Source organism: Anomaloglossus baeobatrachus, chromosome 4 (assembly GCF_048569485.1).
Source record: "Anomaloglossus baeobatrachus isolate aAnoBae1 chromosome 4, aAnoBae1.hap1, whole genome shotgun sequence".
NCBI lineage: Eukaryota > Metazoa > Chordata > Amphibia > Anura > Aromobatidae > Anomaloglossus > Anomaloglossus baeobatrachus.
This window is the reverse complement of record NC_134356.1, coordinates 384,127,927-384,146,263: the sequence shown is the minus strand read 5'-3', so window position 1 is coordinate 384,146,263 and position 18,337 is coordinate 384,127,927. Positions and strand designations below refer to the sequence as shown.

Sequence of the window (18,337 nt, the reverse complement as noted above, 5' to 3'; positions counted from 1 at the left end):
TGAGTTCAGCTGTAGATTAGGATTTGCTTATAAAGAAGCACATGTTGTACAGTTATATACTGTAGTTTAATGTAGTGTTCCATTTATTGTGGGTAACCATATGGCCAGTGTAGGGTATATTAAAAAAGCTAAATTGTAGGAAATAGTAAGATTAATTGTTTCATTTGGTGTACTATGTAGAAAACTATAATGCTGATTACATAGCAATCAAGCAATGGGGTAGGGCTGTAGCATTAGAAGTGCAGAGGTGGCAGTGTGGTGGAGGCAGTCTTAGATTAAAAAATATATGTCTTCAACAATTCTGTTGCATTTATACATAAGAATTATTTTTCTGGGATTCTGCAGTGGAACTTGAGTTCTAGATATGCTCACATAATGCATCTGGAGGTCTCTGTGAGCACTAAAGATGAGTGTACCCATTGAAGTTCAGGTTCCCCAGGTTCAGATGGATTTTTGATAAAGTTCTGTTCTGCACCTGGACTTAACCTGATCCGCATTGGAAGTCACTGATTGGACAGTTCTGTTCTCCTCAAACATACAGACAGCCATAAACATAGCACTTCCGGAGACAGATGTGGAGGGTTTGTGTTTCCATTCTTTTTGTTTCATACTACATCTGATCATGCTGTTGTTACGCCCAGTGCGAGCCGTTCAAACACTGAAAAGGGCTTGCACTGGACGGTTTACCGAGCGTACCCGAGCAGTCTTGATTGAGTGAGTGGTTAGCATATGTAAACCACCCAAACTCGAACATCAATTTTTATTTATTTATTTATTTATTTTTTGTAAAGTCTGTGTTCTATATGAACACCGAACACCAAACTTTACTGTTCGGGTTCGCTCATTTCTAGTGAGCATACATTTCCCTCAATAATGTCAATACAATCTACTTTTACTCTCATATCATCGATTACTTTATTAGTGACTTTGGTGCTTAATGTTCTATATACATGTCCTTGTAGTATAACCTAATTAAGAGGAGGGATCACCTCCTTTTGTTCCTCCCCTACAAGCCAGAAAGAAGAGCTGCTGCAGAAAGTAGCTCCCGTTCTTAGCAACTCACCATGACATTGTATTAAATTCATTTAAAGTATCATGTTATCAAAGATTTTTTTTCTTACACTGGTTGAGGGGGATCACCAATTATTCCATATTTAGAGAAGGGTTTGACCTGATTGGACTGTGAAGTAAATTTTCAACTGTTCTGAATCTCTTATATGTGGTTACTTATAATTATCGATCAGCGATTACTAAATATCCAAGTTCAGATTATTCATACAGAGTACCTACTACTATTCCAGTATCCGTCATGAATAATGAACCTAATGCAAGTCAATGGGAAACCAAGGAAATGTTCAAGAAAAATGTTTGGATTCCCCATTGACCTCATTAGGTTCATTATTTGTGACGAATACTGGAATAGTACTAGGGATTTGGTACGAATAATCTGAACCTGAATATTTAGTATTCACTTATCACTAATTATAATAAATAAAAAAATCTCTAAGCCAGAAAAAGTTCAACTAAATCAAAGAAACATAAATTGTAGTGAATACAGAGGCATAAGTTACAGTAAATATAAAGCCATATACTGTTTGGATTGAAAAATGGATTGAACGTCTTACTGTTCTGTTAAGCAAATTTTAGAAAACACAAATTGTCAATAAAAAGCTTTCACCATGTAATTTATTCCACTCATTTTGCTTTTAACAATAAAATATTTTTTACAGCAACAACTGTACATTGGCTCACCGATGGGAGTTTCCCAGATCCCTTTACACCGCTGTGATGTTTATGGAAAAGCATGTGCTGAATGTTGTCTTGCCAGGGACCCCTATTGTGCCTGGGATGGTTCTTCATGCTCCCGCTACTTTCCTACTGCTAAAAGGTGATAACCCCTAAGACATACTGCTTATTGTATTAGCCTGTAGAGTATTACACACTCAGTGTGCCTTTAACATTCTTCCGACATGTCATAATCTCCATAACATATGGCTGCTTGGTGTTATAGGAAAGAAAGCATAGAGGGCAGATGGTATGAACTGCTGAGTTTTATTTTATGGCATGAATTGAAATGCTTCAAACATGCATATGTCCATTTGTCCTGAAGCAGCCTTGGAAAGAATAAAATAAAAGGAGCGCAATGTTAAAGACGCATTATCATGAAAGGTCATGATCATACAGATTAATTCATTAATTATCATATAATTGAATGACTCATAATCACTGCCTTTGAACAAGACGTTCCTCCCTCATTCATTACATATCAAAGATCTGAGGCCACAGTTGAGCGCAGACATAGTTACCACTTAGCTGCATGGAAATGCTTTGTGGCTCATATTTCATAAACTCATGTGTTGACTTAATTTTCACATATGACATTTGTTTGATATTCTTGGTTAATTCTATAAATAGATTGGCATAATTACTCTGTTCTATTCTTTGAAATGTTTGAATTAAAAATAACAAAGGGGAATTTTCCTGAGAATCCACTTGTGCCCGATGGTTTATTTTGATATATTAGATAATTCGATTGGGCAGCCAAGTTTAATAAAACAAATGAATTCTCTGTAAAGAAAACAATCACATTTGCAATGGGATCTTGAAATTAAATGTTATTGCTTTCTATTGAAAATGTCCTTGAACAAATTGAATCACCTCTGTGCAATTGTCCAATCTGTTCTTAGCATGCACAAAGTAGACTGTAAGTAATCTATTCAATAAACAACCTTCCAAGGCAGCGGAGACGCAGCACACTTCTCTTTCTGCCTTTGTATGAAATGACTTTGATCCCCAGCAGAAAATAACTGATTATCCCTCTATAACAGCTGACATGACTGATGCAACCAAGTGTCTCTACACCAAGAATACTTGACTTTTGCATACAGGAAGCTGAGTGAGATGATTAGAAGCGGATTTACAGCTCTGTTCTCAGACTAATCCCCTTTGCTGTGTCCTGACTTTGCAAATCCTCTAGCCATTTTATACAATGACATTTTTACCATTTATGCCAAGCTTTCTGTGCTCAGCTTTTGTTTATGAATGGACTGTTACAAATGTTCTATATAAAAAATAAAAAAATACAAATAACAAAACATAAAAATTCTAAAGTAATACTATTCTCACTATCGCAAAGATATACACACACACACACACACACACACACACACACACACACACACATACATACATACATACATACATACATACATACATACATATATATATATATATATATATATATATATATATATATATATATATATATATATATATATATATATATATATATATATATATATACACAGCTCTTGATAAAATTATGAGACCATTGCAAAATTGTCAGTTTTTTGGTTTGTTTGGTTTTTTTTTTTTATAGGTATATTTTTGAGTAAAATGTAAATCCTTCTTTTATTCTATAAACTACTGACAACATGTCTCCGAATTTGCAGGCAATATATTTTATTTTCTGAAAATGAGAAATGGTCAAAATAAAAAAAAATGCATTGCTTTCAGACCTCAAATAATGCAAAGAAAACAAGTTCATCATCATTTAGAAACAACAATACTGATGTTTTCACTCCGGAAGAGTTCAGAAATCAATATTTAGTGGAAAAAAACATTATTTTAAATCACCACTTTCATGCGTCTTGGCATACTTTCCACCAGTCTTTCACACTTCTTTTGGGTGACCTTATGTCACTCCTGGTGCAAAAATGTAAGCAGTTTTTCTTTGTTTGATGGCTTGTGACTATCCATCTTCCTCTTGATTACATTCCAGAGGTTTTCAATGGGATTCAGGTCTGAAGATTGGGTTGGCATTGACAGGGTTTTGATGTGGTGGTCCTTCAATCCACACATTAATTGGCCTAGCTGTGTGGCATGATCCTGCTGGAAAAAACAGTCTTCAGAGTTGGGGAACATTTCCTGAGCAGAAGGAAGCAACTGTTTTTCCAGGATAACCTTGTATGTGGCTTGATTCATACGTCCTTCACAAAGGTTAATCTGCCCAATTTCTAGAGTAAGGTAATCTTGTCTGATGAGTCTAATTTTCAGCTTTGCCCAACACCTGGTCGTCTAATGGCTAGGCGGAGACCTGAAGAGGCGTACAAGCCACAGTGTCTTGTACCCCCTGTGAAATTTGGTGGAGGATCGGTGATGATCTGGGGATGCTTCAGCAAGGCTGGAATTGGGCAGATTAAACTCTGTGAAGGACATATGAATCAAGCCACATACAAAAATATACCCATAAAGAAAAAACAATTTTGCATTAGTCTTTTAATTTTTTCCAGATCTGTATGTGTGTGTGTGTGTGTGTGTGTGTGTGTGTGTGTATATATATAATATACACACACAAACACACTTTACAAAATTAAAATTGAATTGCTAAACCGAATAAATATGTAAATTGACTTTTTCAGTGAGGAAATTGACTTGAAATCTGTCACCTATTAAAAATAGGAATCCTAAAAGATTGCTACTTACTTCCGATAGGTGGCACTACAGTTCATGTCCTAGTCATCTTTGAAGAGGCAATCTTCATACCTAATTTCCCAGAAATGCATTGTATGGCCTATAAGTCTCCTAACACTGGCATGTCAGGCATGTGACTCTCCACAAGGAGAGATGTTACTCCTACACATGAAAATGAAATTATGAAAATCACAATGACAATAGAAATGTTAAGGATATGCAAATGATCAAATTGAAACCAAATTTTCATATCATCTCAAAGTATATTTAATCAAATAAGGATATTAATAGTTGTCTGTGAAATGTTCTTCCACACTGAATGCAGCTGAGGATATAAATCACCAAGATCTGCTGCTGGCAGCTTCCTCTGTAATTTCTCACTAATGACGTCCAAAATGTGATGATTGGCAGACAAGTTCAGAGAATCTGCAGGCCAAGGTAAAATATTCACAGTGCAGACTGCTCACAGGAACATGAGCTATATGCAGTCTAGCATTGTCATGTTATACAAATGGCTCCTGAGGTACTTTGGATAATTGGCCATATCACTGATTATCACCACAAAATCAATGTAATGCTACCATAAATTATGCCACCCTCCATCATAAGACTAGTCTGATATTACCTCAAGAAGACCTCTTTATGGCATTGCACACATAGTCTCTAGATAGAGACCAGAGATTAAGATGGAGCAATGGAGGCTAAAATGGATGTCTATCCTTTTCAGTGATGAGTTTTGCTTTTGTCTTGGACACAGCAATAGCCACAGATTGGTCTAGAGATACATAGGCAACACCACAAATCAGACTTTATGAGGGAACGTCACATCGGTCCCACTCCTGGGATTATTGTATAGAGTAGCATAATGTATGTTGGCTGGATACCTCGAGTCTTTATTCCAGGTACATTAACAGCTTGATGTTTCACTAATCTAGTAATAGAACTAGCGAAAATGCCATTTCTCCAAAGTGTCCCAGGAGCCGTTTTTAAACATGGCGACAATTTTTTCTGTGAGCATACTGTATGATATAAATATGATACCAGGGCCTGCAGCGTCTCCAGACTTGGCTTCCGTCGAGCACACTTGGTGCATTATTAGTCTACAATTGTAAAAAGAGTTACAGCGGATCGTGATGATTAGCTTACCTAAGTGCATTCAGTGAGGCAAATCATTCCTTAGGCAGCCATTAATAACTTCACTGATTAGCATGTCAAGATGTGTATGTGCATAATGCTCATACAGGATACTTAATAAATTGAGATGTTTTAAAATATTGTTTCCATTTCTCCTTCATTTCCATATCATTATCATGTCTAACGAATCTATGATTTCCCTAACTATAGGACTTTTCCTTCTCTGTGGTGTAACTTCAGTGTTGAGAAGTTTGCATGCATGTATGTGTGTATGTATGTGTTTACACATAAATATGCACACCCAACCATACACAAGCTTGTGATCTATAAGCAGTTCATAGATGAGGCAAAATAATATTCACACTGTCTCTTTCCCTGTGTCTCTTTCCTCTCTTTCCCTGTCTGTCGCTGTCTCTTTGTCTTTGTCTGTCTCTTTACCTGTCTGTGTCTATCTCTTAACCTGTCTCTCTCCTTCCCTCTCTTTCCCTGTCATTCTGTCTCTTTGTCTGTGTCTGTCTCTTTGTGTCTGTCTCTTACCTTGTCTATGTCTGTTTCTTAAGGTGGTTGTTCACACAGTGACGACGAACAACGATGTCGCTGCTACGTCACCATTTTCTGTGCAGCGACGTTGCAGCGACGTCCCATCACTGTCGCTGTGTGGGACATCCAGCAATGAGCTGGCCCCTGCTGTGAGGTCGCCGCTCGTTGCTGAATGTCCAGCTTCATTTTTTGGTCGTCACTCTCCCGTTGTGACGCACACATCGCTGTGTGTGACAGCAAGAGAGTGACGAATTGAAGCAAGCAGGGAGCAGGAGCCGGCATCTGGCAGCTGCGGTAAGCTGTAACCAGGGTAAACATCGAGTAACCAAGGGAAGACCTTTCCCTGGTTACCCAATATTTACCTTCGTTACCAGCGTCCGCCGCTCTCGCTGCCAGTGCCGGCTCCCTGCTCTCTGCACATGTAGCTGCAGTATACATCGGGTAATTAACGCGCTGTGTACTGTAGCTAGGAGTGCAGGGAGCCAGCGCTAAGCAGTATGTGCGGCTCCCTGCTCTCTGCACATGTAGCACAGCGACGCATGTCGTTATGATCGCTGCTGCGTCTGCTGTGTTTGACAGCTAAGCAGCGATCATAACAGTGACTTACAAGGTCGCTGTTGCGTCACAGAAAATGGTAAAAGTAACAGCGACGTCGTTGTCGCTATGTGTGAACCCAGCTTTACCCTGTCTGTGTCTGCCTCTTTCCCTGTCTGTGTCTGTCTCTTTTCCTGTCTGTGTCTGTCTCTTTCCCTGGCTGCATTGTGACACGCCAACATTCCATATAAGGGCGTGGCTGCGCATTCTTCTGAAGTTCTGGCTGCACTGTGGCTCCCAGCTCCATTCGCTTTAATGGAGGCAGGTTTTTTGGCAAATAACTAAAGCGCGGGGTTAAAATTTCCCCTTAAAACATAGCCTATGACGCTCTTGGGGTTCAGACGTGTGAGTGTGCAAAACTTTGTGGCTGTAGCTGCGACGGTGCAGATGCCAATCCCGGACATACACACATACATACACACACACATTCATTAGAGAGATTATATATATATATATATATATATATATATATATATATATATATATAAAAGAAAAAGAAAAAGATTATAATCTGTCTCCAGGTTTTTGCTATCATCTCGGCAAGCAGCATAATATAGGAAAGTAGACCCTGCTTCCAAAGATGTATCATTTTACTGGGTGCAGCAGTTGTGACACAATCAGAGTTTTTAGAAGCAGCATGTAGCAGAGCTCGGGAAGCTAACAGCTCCCTTTGTACATTGTCTATTGATCGTAAGCTGCTAATCAGTGCTAGAGACAAAGTTGGACCAGGTCTAAGGAGGGACATAGTGTGGGCACTGATAATTTCTTGCTGATAAAATACTCATTGTATTGAAACAACAGCACACAGTCTAATAAGTTACGCACCCCTGAAATCAGTGTTTCAGCCCTTACCTTATGCTGCCCTCTGATTACATAGTAAAAACTTGTTGACAGATCCGCTTTAAAAACATTTTTGTTGAATGCAGCAATTGCATAACAACATGATTATATATTTCATATTTGACCATTTTAAAACTTTTGTTACTACAATTTTAAAAGTCCTGTACATGGAACTATTTAAAAATAAAAAAAGCCATCATATCCCAAACCTACCACATTTTTGTAACAGGTTGATACACAGCCATAATGCATTATTATTTATTACTATTATTTTAACACAATTTCTCACTGTATAAAATTGTATGATGTATTGTAGGAAACACTTTTCATTATTATCAATAATAATAATGAAATATTATTAAAAAAAAATTACACAAAATGTTTTCACAATTGAATTGATTGAAATAGTTGATTGTCCACATAAAAGTTTCCATAGACTTAACATTTTTAAACAGGTAATGAGGCCGCTTTAAATTCTTCAGGCCTGCTAAGAAAAGAAAAAAGTGAAATACCCTCCGAACAATGCTTCTGTGTCTTATTGAACAAAACGTCAGCAGTTTGCAGGCTGGGATCAATATTTCCAATTGCCCTGGAAGAAGCTGCGCATACCTTCTCAATAAACGTATTCTGGAGAACATGTATTGATCTTTGTGTGACATGCTATTAGATGTGTAAAGAACTTGATCAGAAGCTGTTACATGACAAAAGATAACAATAGAACGTCATCTCGTCTTTTGAAATCAAATATGGAATGACTTAAATACACTTGTCGCATTATATGATTTTCTGAAAGAACATTGCCTTTTAAATTCGACAATTCAGTTATTTGACTATATAATATGCATTATTATCTCTTAGCGTAAAAGTAATTTGCCAAAAGTTTCTACAGATTACATCTTGTTTGAGAGTGAATAGGAATGCCAATATTATAAACTTTCTCTTAGTATGAGATGTGCAATACTTTCATCCACAGAATACAATCAGCAAAGGAATATTTGTAGATCTCCAACATTAGATACAATCCAGGAATTACTAACCACCCCACCCTTCCTTTTTATTATAAAGTTATATAAAACTTGATCTTCACATCCACAGCAACAGATTACTGGACTCAAGCATAGAACGGGCTTTTACTCACTACTGGAAATGGCTGTCATTAACTCCATGCCTCCACAAACAATTTTCATTTTTCTCACCCCCATCTAATAAAGCCATAGGTCTTTTAAGTTTTCCATCGTCATAGCTGTAAGAGGGTTTGTTATATCTCTATAAAACAAACCTATAGTGATACGTGATACCTATAGTGAAATCTAAGGATTTCCCATAGATAAAACATATCACTTATACACAGGATAGATGAGTGTATGAAGATTGGAGGGTCCTTTTGCTTAGTTCCTCGCTAATGCTGATAATAGGGGCCCAAAGTTTGATCTGTGAAGGAAGCAGAAGTGAGTATGAGAGACAACCACTCCTGTAGATGTGCCACCTTGGAGGCCTCTGATGTCATGGCGGTGGCTCCGAGCGGTGATGTGGCCATACCTTGTGCAAGCAACAGGCTTTTTGTAATGGGGAATAACAATAATATTTAAAAAGGATAGAAAGAAAAATAAAATGAGAGAGTTTGCGATGCTAGTTGGGATGTTCGCCAACAAATTCCAAAGTAGTAAAAGGAGAGCACTCACCAGAATCCAGCAAATATCTTTTATGTAGAAAAGGTCCACATGGACCCGAGGAAGCGTATCTATACGCGAAATGGCCGTCGTCCATGAGAGGGCTCGCTGTCTGCTCTGCTCCTGCCATCTTAAATGCACCTTTTCTAAATAAAAGATATTTGCTGGATTCCGGTGAGTGCCATCCTTTTACTACTCTGGACTTTGTTGGTGAATGCATACCTGCTGTGGACGTGCACCTTCGCACCAGCTACGTCGAGGATTCTTGTCCATATCCTGGATTTTTCCTTTGCTGATGCATGCAGGTGGGTGGTGCGGCAATTTTCTTTTGTGGATTTATCCAGTTGGGATGTTCGGCTGTGGTATTGCCGGACACTGCTAGTGGGCCCCAGGAGATAGGTGGTGATGCACAGTGCCAGAGGGTTGTCCTCTTGCTCTCCCAACTAGGGCCGGGTCCTGGGGGATGTGTTGCGCTAGGGATGGCATAGCAGGGAATAAATCAGGGAATAAATCAGACAGAGACAGGACAGAGAGCTTTTACCTTTCTTTGAAGCTCTGCATAATAGTCCAGGACACTCTTTGCAGCCTTCACATTGGTGGGGGTTTTCGCTGCCCTGATGGGAGTTTGGCTTCTTTGCTGTAATGATGACAGTGTACTCTTCCTGCCACTATTTCCCTATCTGGGAATAGGTATCTTGGTGTCCCTGGATTTCCAATACAAGAACAATGTAGACTTTTGATACCTTCTGGTGAGCAGGTGACTGGAATTCTGAAGGAAAACTCTACTTCTTCTAAAAGTTTCCTGACTCACACATGCCACTGTGCTCCCAGGAAAATGTCACTGTCCCTTATAAAAAGGCTGCAGTTTCTCGATTTTGTAACTGACCTTGAAGGCACTTATGACGTAGGGACTGATACCCTGACAAATGTAGCTGGCCCCTCCTAGAGGTTTCTAAAAATCACCTCTGGAAAGGACCTCTCCTCAGTACACTCCTCACTTCACCTCACACCGACTCAGACTAACTGCCACAAACTGAAGTTTTACCTCACAACTAAGCTCCTCTCCTTTCTCCTTCTAAGGCTCATTACTCACCAGTTGGTTTTCTCTCAAGTGAATAACCCCAGTAAGGGAGTGTATGCAAATATTTTGTTGTGAGCAGCAGAGATAACCATATTCTCACTAAGGCTTACAATACATGTTATACAGATGGCAATACACTTGCAGTTGTGTAATATTATTTGTAGCGACTAGGCACAGGGCACCACATAGACAGCGAATAACGCATTGGTTACACTTGCAGATGCTCATTACAGCTTCATTCACACAGTGGATGTTTGGATTTAAAGGTCCTTGGACTTCATCAGGTTATACCCTCAGTGTTTATACCTTTATCCCTTATACTATATGTTATTTATGGGACCACCCATTTAGCTAAGTTAATACCATGGTAAGAATGTCAAAACACGCGTGATGTAAATATATCTTTTGACTCCTATTGTTAACAGAAAAAAAATGTTACTTTTTCAATGAATACCCTTTTATAGAAAAGTGTGGTCAACTTTGCTACTCAAGGCAGTTTAAAAATTAAAATTACTGACATATATGTATATTTTTTATTTGCAATTGTTTTTTAGGCGTACACGAAGACAAGATATCAGAAATGGGGATCCTCTAACACACTGTTCAGATCTACAGCATCATGGTGAGTGAAATTATAATTACACAACAATACTGACATTTCCCAGTTGAAACGCGAGAAGAACTACAGCCTTAAAATTATATGATAGCTACAGTTGGTAAAACAATGACAGGACCCTGGCTCAGTGACTGCGTCTGTACTCTGTGTTTGGAGATCAAAGAAAAAACTCCTAAAAACAGTTTTCATTACTTTAATATTAAAAATATAATTATAAAAATTGTCAAGTACTCTGTGTTTCCCAAACCTATACCATGCGAATCTCCTCCTACCTGCTGGCATCCTCTACTCTTCTCATTAGTAGGTCTTGCTCAAAGTTATTGTCAAGCCATATGGTAAGCTGGCAGCTAGGAGAAGGTTGGAAGGGCTCTTGTTAGCACCACTCCAGAGTACTTTAAAGTGGGGCTTTTAAATTAAGGCCTTTGCCCCCAGTAATACACTCGCCCTCTGGTGTTTTCATCTGCTTTTTGGTGCCACTTTGGTCCTGTGGCATTCCGGTCTTACGGTGCCATTTTGTAATTGCCACTTCTGACTGACCAGAAGTAAGAAGTTCACTCACAAGCTCTTAATGCAACTCTATGAGAGCAAGAACGAGGTTCTCATAGACGTGTCCTGAGTGGCAACCTCCGGTGCTCCATGAAACACTGGAGCAGCTGGCAGGTCAAAAACTGCAGAAGGCCAACTGGAGCGTTTCAGATAACAGGTGAAGATGCTGGAGATGAGATGGAGTATAAAAATAAAGGCAGGGGATTTAGATTTCAAGTATCACTCCAGAGGTGAAATAAAAAAAAATGCTTGAGTGGTGCTTTAAACCATGTAGCCAACAAAGAAAAATATTTTGAGAAATTTTAACAATTAGCGGTAACAGACAACTATTAGGCTAGAGCCCCACTTTGCTTTTTACCTGCTTTTCACCTACTTTTTTGCTGCTTTTTCAACTGCAGCATTTAAAGCTAAAATGGATGTGTTCTTCTTTTCAAGCAAAGTCTATGGGAATTTGGTTTTCTTGAACCCACTTTGCAGTTCAAAAAGGTGCCTTTTTGTGGCAGAAATTTGAGCAAAAACTCAGCTTTGCAGTTCAAAACTCAAACGGCAGAAACAACTGACATGCTGTGGCTTCAGTCACCACAGGATACTGCAACTCACTTAAGGTGCTGTATTGATCCTGGATCCAGAGGAGATCGGTACCGGTTCCAGCATACACCAACTCATATACACAACCAGGTTGGCCTCCCTACTGGGGACTGGCTAGGATTGGGTCTTAAGGCAGTCACCAAACATGGGGGGGGCTGACACCCACTAGCCACAGGGAATCGGGGGAGGGACGGCCACCAGGGGGAGTTAGGAGCAACACAGCAGTTAAGAGTTCTTCAGCAGGAGAGGAAGAGAGCAGTCGGGTTTTACCAGTGGCTCTGCAGAGGGACCAGTGCAGTGCCAGGGGGATTTCACATCTCTCCGGCCCCAACAGTTCCTGGAGCACAGTGCTATATAGGATACGGGGTCGTGTTCCAAGGTAGGCCCCACAATGGACCCGCGGCACCTGCATGCGGGATGGGAGTAAACAAGTCCCCAAGAAGCTTCAAGCCATGGGGATCCACTTTACTAAGCGCAAAGAGGAAGGGCCCCCCATCCACTGTACCGATTCTGACCTCCAACGGATTCGGGATCGTCCGGGGCCCATCACGGCAGCCATCTTCCGTGTAAAACCAGGACTGTGAGTAAAGAAAACCTTGACTCCACAGAGACTGTGTCCATCTGTCCTTGCGGCCGCACCATACTTCGGCACCCGCCAATACTACTCCTCTCATTCTCCCTGGGGCCCGCTACACCTGTGGGGAGCAGAAATATCTTAGCTGCTATAACCATCAGCCCTGGAGGAAAGCGACAGCAGTGGCAGCTAATTCTCTGGCCACGTACCGCAGGTGGCATCCCAAAATAATCCTCCACCATCATCACCCCAACCTCCTTCTTTTACTGTACACCTCGGGGCCACGAAACCAGGTGAAAGGGCCACCCATGACATTCCCAGACCCAACATCACCAGGCCTGTCTACACACGCCACCACAGTCAGCCAGTGGTACTGCAGGTCCGAGGGAAACCCAGCCTAGTGGATGGGCAGAGCTTGCACTCACCAGAGCCACTAGCACTGTCTTCTTACCTATCACCAGCATTGCACACAGCATAAATATGGCAGCGCCTGTTGATCGAAGTAGAAGTAACAGGAGCTGACTGGTGGAGACATGACACCCTTTTTTGGGGGAGGCTACTGTGCCACCTTCGTGCCAGCAGCCGACGCTGCTCGGGTCCAGACCTTCAGGGGTGGTGGCTCGAGGGTCTATGGACCCGGGGGTCTCGCGGACATGCCGAATAAAATGGGGGGGAAGTAGATGTACAGTCTAGGCTGTAATAGGTTTGTGATGCCACCCACGGTGTGTGGTGAGGTGGGACAGCACTGCTGCTGTTACGGGGCAATCGGGGGAGATGTTGTGCAGCAAGATGTTAACCCCTCCGTGGGCAGGGATGGTGGCCCTGGGACCCGATGGCTCTGGTGCAGGGGGAATGATGACTGCAGGGAGTGTTGGTGTACTCTTTGTCAGTAGTAAAAGACGCAAGTCTCTGGTAAACCAAGGTGGTGGTGGCCGGTGCCGCGGCCGGTTGCCTTCGGGGTCCCCCACCCGGCTGGTGGTCTCTATCCTTGTCCTGCACTGTTTTTAAGTAGAAAAGACTTCCTTGTATGACACATAGGAGTCCACTCCCGGCTGGATGTGGTTTAAGGAGCCGTGCATGCAGACGCTGGCCCATGGGATCTATGGGCCTTGGTGGTGACCTCTTATCCCTAATTGGTGGGCTGTTGTCTTCTATGAGGGACTTTGGGTGGGACAGGACCTCTAGTCCTGGCCTCAATCTGTTAATTAACCAGTTCCAGTAGGTTCTGGTTCCTGGTTTCAGGGTCCGAGTACCCCCCTTTGTGCTATAGTTTCCGGGTCGGTTCCCCGTGTCGGTACCGGCGGGCTACAACCCTGGCCCGGTCCACCTCGGTTCCACCGAGCCGTCTTCCCGTCTCCTGCTGACGGAGACCACCGTGTTCCTCCTAGCCAAGGCACCAGGGCTCCTACCCTGGTACCTGTCAGTTTGCTTCAGGCCTGACCTCCACTCACACTCCTCTCCAAAGCTAATCTAGACTGATCTGCTATTTTCACGCCCAGGCTGTCTAGACCCCTTGGTCGGCGTGCATCAACTGCCTGGCCACGCCCACTGGTGTGCCTATCTGTCCCTAAGGGGGGTGACTAGGGTTTAATGGTTAACTGTGTGTTTCCTTGTGAGGGAACAGTGTTATGCAGGGGCCTATTTGTGACTACCTGGTTTTGCTAGGGCGTCACATTACTATAGATAACACTTCTGACTGTGCATAGAAGAGAGAAACTGGATAATAAGTATTGATTGACGATCTTTCTGCAAATTTCCACCTTTACTAAATGCTGAATGGTATTGCTATTTTTTTTATACTGCTATTCTTTCTAAAGTAGGTAAGTGTCCGATGAATTGTTTTTTCTTCAAAACTAGTTATTTGAAACATGCGCTGATATATACTGATAAGCTACTTCCATAGTAAAAAAGAGGCATCTGTTCAAATGGTTTTATAATGTAAAAAGGAAGCAAAGGAATACAAACAACATATGGTCTAATCTAACCATAATGCCAAAGCGTAAAATTATGTCAATTTCCACATAACTGACTCATATAAAAATAAATGACTGTAGATTATGCTAACATACTACTAGCTTGAAATCTATTGTGATTGCAGTTAAATTTCTTGTTCTTTTTTTCCCCTTTTGCATAAACAATTTTTTTCATACAGGACAGCAATGGTAACTATTTCTGTACAGCACTGCCAATTATACTGGTGTTATATAAGCAATAGGAATTATATTTTTCTCTATTATATTATCTATTTAACATCAGGATATTTCATAGCACTTTACAGAAATCAACCCTGTCCCCATTGGGGCTCACAATGTAAATGCCCTATCAGTATGTCTTTGGAGTGAGGGAGGAAAACTGGCTCTGTACAGTTTTGTTACCTTATTTTTCTTTTTCTTTAGTGTTCTTCCCATATTTTCAATATATCATCAATTCCTCACAATATTTAGTAACTGTAAGTCTTACTGGTCACACTAAATGGTAAAAGTGCAGCGATTGTCACAGGTTATTACCCTTCAATAATAAACACCGCTCCCTGAGCTGCAGCACGCCAAGTTTATTATTGTATTTTGTGGAATTTTTGACCATTATTCATCTTTCCTTGTTTTAATGGCCAAGGAGAGGTTAGCGAGTAATCTAATATTTCATCTCTGCATCCCCTAAGCTATATACATCATTTATGAAACCACTTTTCATAAACAATTTTACATGACTTATGTTAAAGTAAATTCTGGAAACAGACCCAGTTCTGTGTATTATGTGCTCGCACGTCTAATAGGAATACATTACGTATACTGTGCATTCGCTGTATTGTCAGGGATAGAAATGTTTTATAAGTGCTTTGCACGAAATCTCTGTTCTTACTGCAAAAGGGAATGTGGCAGAGAAAACCAGGATAATCTGGTGCCACAAGCAGCAGAATTGGGATTCTGTCAATTAGCTTCAGGCAACCAAGTACAATACTAAAACAAAAAGGCATCCCATTAAGTACAGCAGCGTGTTATTACTAACCATTTTAGATGGATCTTAATTCAAAATTAGTGACTTTTTAATAAAAGTCCCAGCAGCAATAGTTTATACTTAACGCACAAAGGTCTTTAGTATATAATGATAAAACTCTTCAATAGGAGAATGTAGATAGAAGCAATACAGGTTGAACATTCGCTAAGCAATCAATCTTCAGATGAATAGTCAGTGTTTTGACACTGCCATATAATAATAATATAGTAAAAAAAATATTTTAGGCGTGCACACTGCGAGAGAATTAAGTGGGGTGCCAGTGAACTGAGTGAATACTCTAATGCGGGCGTCACACGGGACGATCTATCGTGCGATTGCACGAGCAATCATATCCGCCCCCGTCGTTTGTGCGTCACGGGCAATTAGTTGCCCGTGGCGCACAAAGTCGTTAACCCCCTGTCACACGCACTTACCTCCCGGACGACATCGTTGTGGGCGGCGAACATCCTCTTCCTGAAGGGGGAGGGGCGTTCGGCGTCACAGCGACATCACACAGCGGCCGGCCAATAGACGTGGAGGGGCGGAGATGAGCGTGAGGTAAACATCCCGCCCACCACCTTCCTTCCGCATTGCCGGCGGGACACAGGTAAGCTGTGTTCATCGTTCCCGGAGTGTCACACGAAGCAATGTGTGCTGCCCCAGGAACGATGAACAACCGGAGCACAGAAGAAGAAACGACTTTTTGAAAATGAGTGACATGTCAACGAGCAACGATAAGGTGAGTATTTTTCCTCATTCACCGTCACTCGTAGCTGTCACACGCTACGATATATCAAACGATGCCGGATGTGCGTCACTTACGACGTGACCCCGCCAACATATCGCCTGATATATCGTACCGTGTGACGCCCGCATAAGTCCAAAATAAGAAAATCACTGCACTCTCTAAAATTTGCATACAAAACGTGTTTTATTGTGGTTTGTGACTTAACAAACGTTTCAGCCTTTAAGACCTTGTTCACTAATCACACCTGGAAATGTATTGGTGGGAGATTTATTATGGGAGAACTAGCACCATTATAGTCAGCAATCTTCGCGTATTAGGAACCTTATATAAGCGTCTGGTGAAAGAATGAATAATTTGTCACAACCCAGGATGGGCCAGCATTACATAAGTGAGGACAAATGAAGCAGTTCCTGTAGTTAAACCCAAGGGGAAGACCGCACACAAGCTCCTATGCACAACAGGGATCCTACAAGTGATAACGCAGAATTATTCATTCTTTCACCAGACATCCATATGAGGTTCCAAATACGCGAAGATTGGCGACTATAATAATAATATATACGGCATAAAAGGAAAGGTGAAACTGCACTGCCGTGTGGAATAAGAAGACGTCAATTCAAGATCAATAGTGTGATTTTATTATTCTACGCGTTTCGGAGTCTTTTGCTCCTTCTGGAAAAAATCACTGATCTATAGCATTACATATTATTTAATAATAATAATATATATATTCACTTATATAGCATCATTAATTCCACAGATACACTGTCCCCATTGGGGCTCAAAATCTAAATTCCCTATCAGTGTGTCTTTGGAGTGTGAAAAGAAACCGGAGAACCAGAAGGAAACCCACACAAACACGGGGAGAACATACAAACTCCTGGCAGATAATGCCCTTGGTGGGATTTGAATCATGGCAATTACAGTGATTGATCATGGCCATACATGATTAATGATACCTGGTGACGGACAAACAATTTTTCTGGATCGTTCTAATAAAGCGCTCCCATGGATTAGTGACTATAGATGAGAGTTTCTAAACATGGAAAACTGCTTTCTCAACAACGGCACTTTTTATTTAGTTGGCTAAAACAATATTTATTAAAGGGGATTACTTAGCACTTACTTAATGATGACCTATCCCAAGGGTAGGTGACAGATACCCGATCAGCTGTTAGCAGCTCCCACTAAGGCAGAAAGTAATAGTAGACATATCCAGGACATTGAGGCTCAATACACTTCGTAGTGGATGTTCTCAGCTACTGCAGCTCAGATTTTACTGAAACAAAAAGGAACTGAGCTGCAAACAACTGATTGTGAATTATCGGACCACTTCCAATTTGATACTGGCCATCAATATCTAAGTAGGGGACATTTCTAATGAACAAAGATCACTTTTTGTTTAAATCTTCTGTTTAAATTAATGTTCAAAAAATGTTTTTACCCTTTTTAAAATGCACCTTCTCCATTCTGTAATTCCTCTTTAGCTAAAGAGCTAAATTTACCCATTGGAGCTAATCTAGTAAGGCTGGGTCCATAGCAGCCAGATGACTTTTCTTATGGTACTGTGTATATAGCCTTGAATATATGTTACAAACTCTTAAAAATGTTAATTACTTTTTGGACATAAAAGTAATGATTTTGCTCTGTAGTTTCATTGAAAAAAAATTTCTTGCCTAAAAACAATAGTTTAATGAGTTGACAAATTGGGTTTCTCCCTTGTGATATTTGTTTTTGCATTTGAAGGAATTTTTCAGCAATATTAACTCCTTTATGATCTTGGATGTACCTATATGTCAAAGGCTGTATCTGTTCCTTTAATGTAGGCTCGCGCCTCAAGCACGCATTTTTCCCTGGCTGATCTGATCAGCTGACATGTGCAGATAACAGGAGGCACTTAACTAGTTAAATCCAACTGTCAGTCTTTGACAGCGGGAAC

At 40.8% G+C, this 18,337-nt stretch overlaps 1 protein-coding gene across 1 annotated transcript in view; it reads left to right on the top strand.

Moving 5' to 3' along the window:
* SEMA3A (semaphorin 3A) overlaps window positions 1-18,337 on the top strand; it is a 376,079-nt gene that overhangs the window by 331,008 nt on the left and 26,734 nt on the right. The window contains exons 14-15 of the mRNA XM_075345229.1: window positions 1,731-1,888; window positions 10,887-10,954. Coding sequence (XP_075201344.1) covers window positions 1,731-1,888; window positions 10,887-10,954 — 226 coding nt within the window. The remainder of the gene's footprint in view (window positions 1-1,730; window positions 1,889-10,886; window positions 10,955-18,337) is intronic.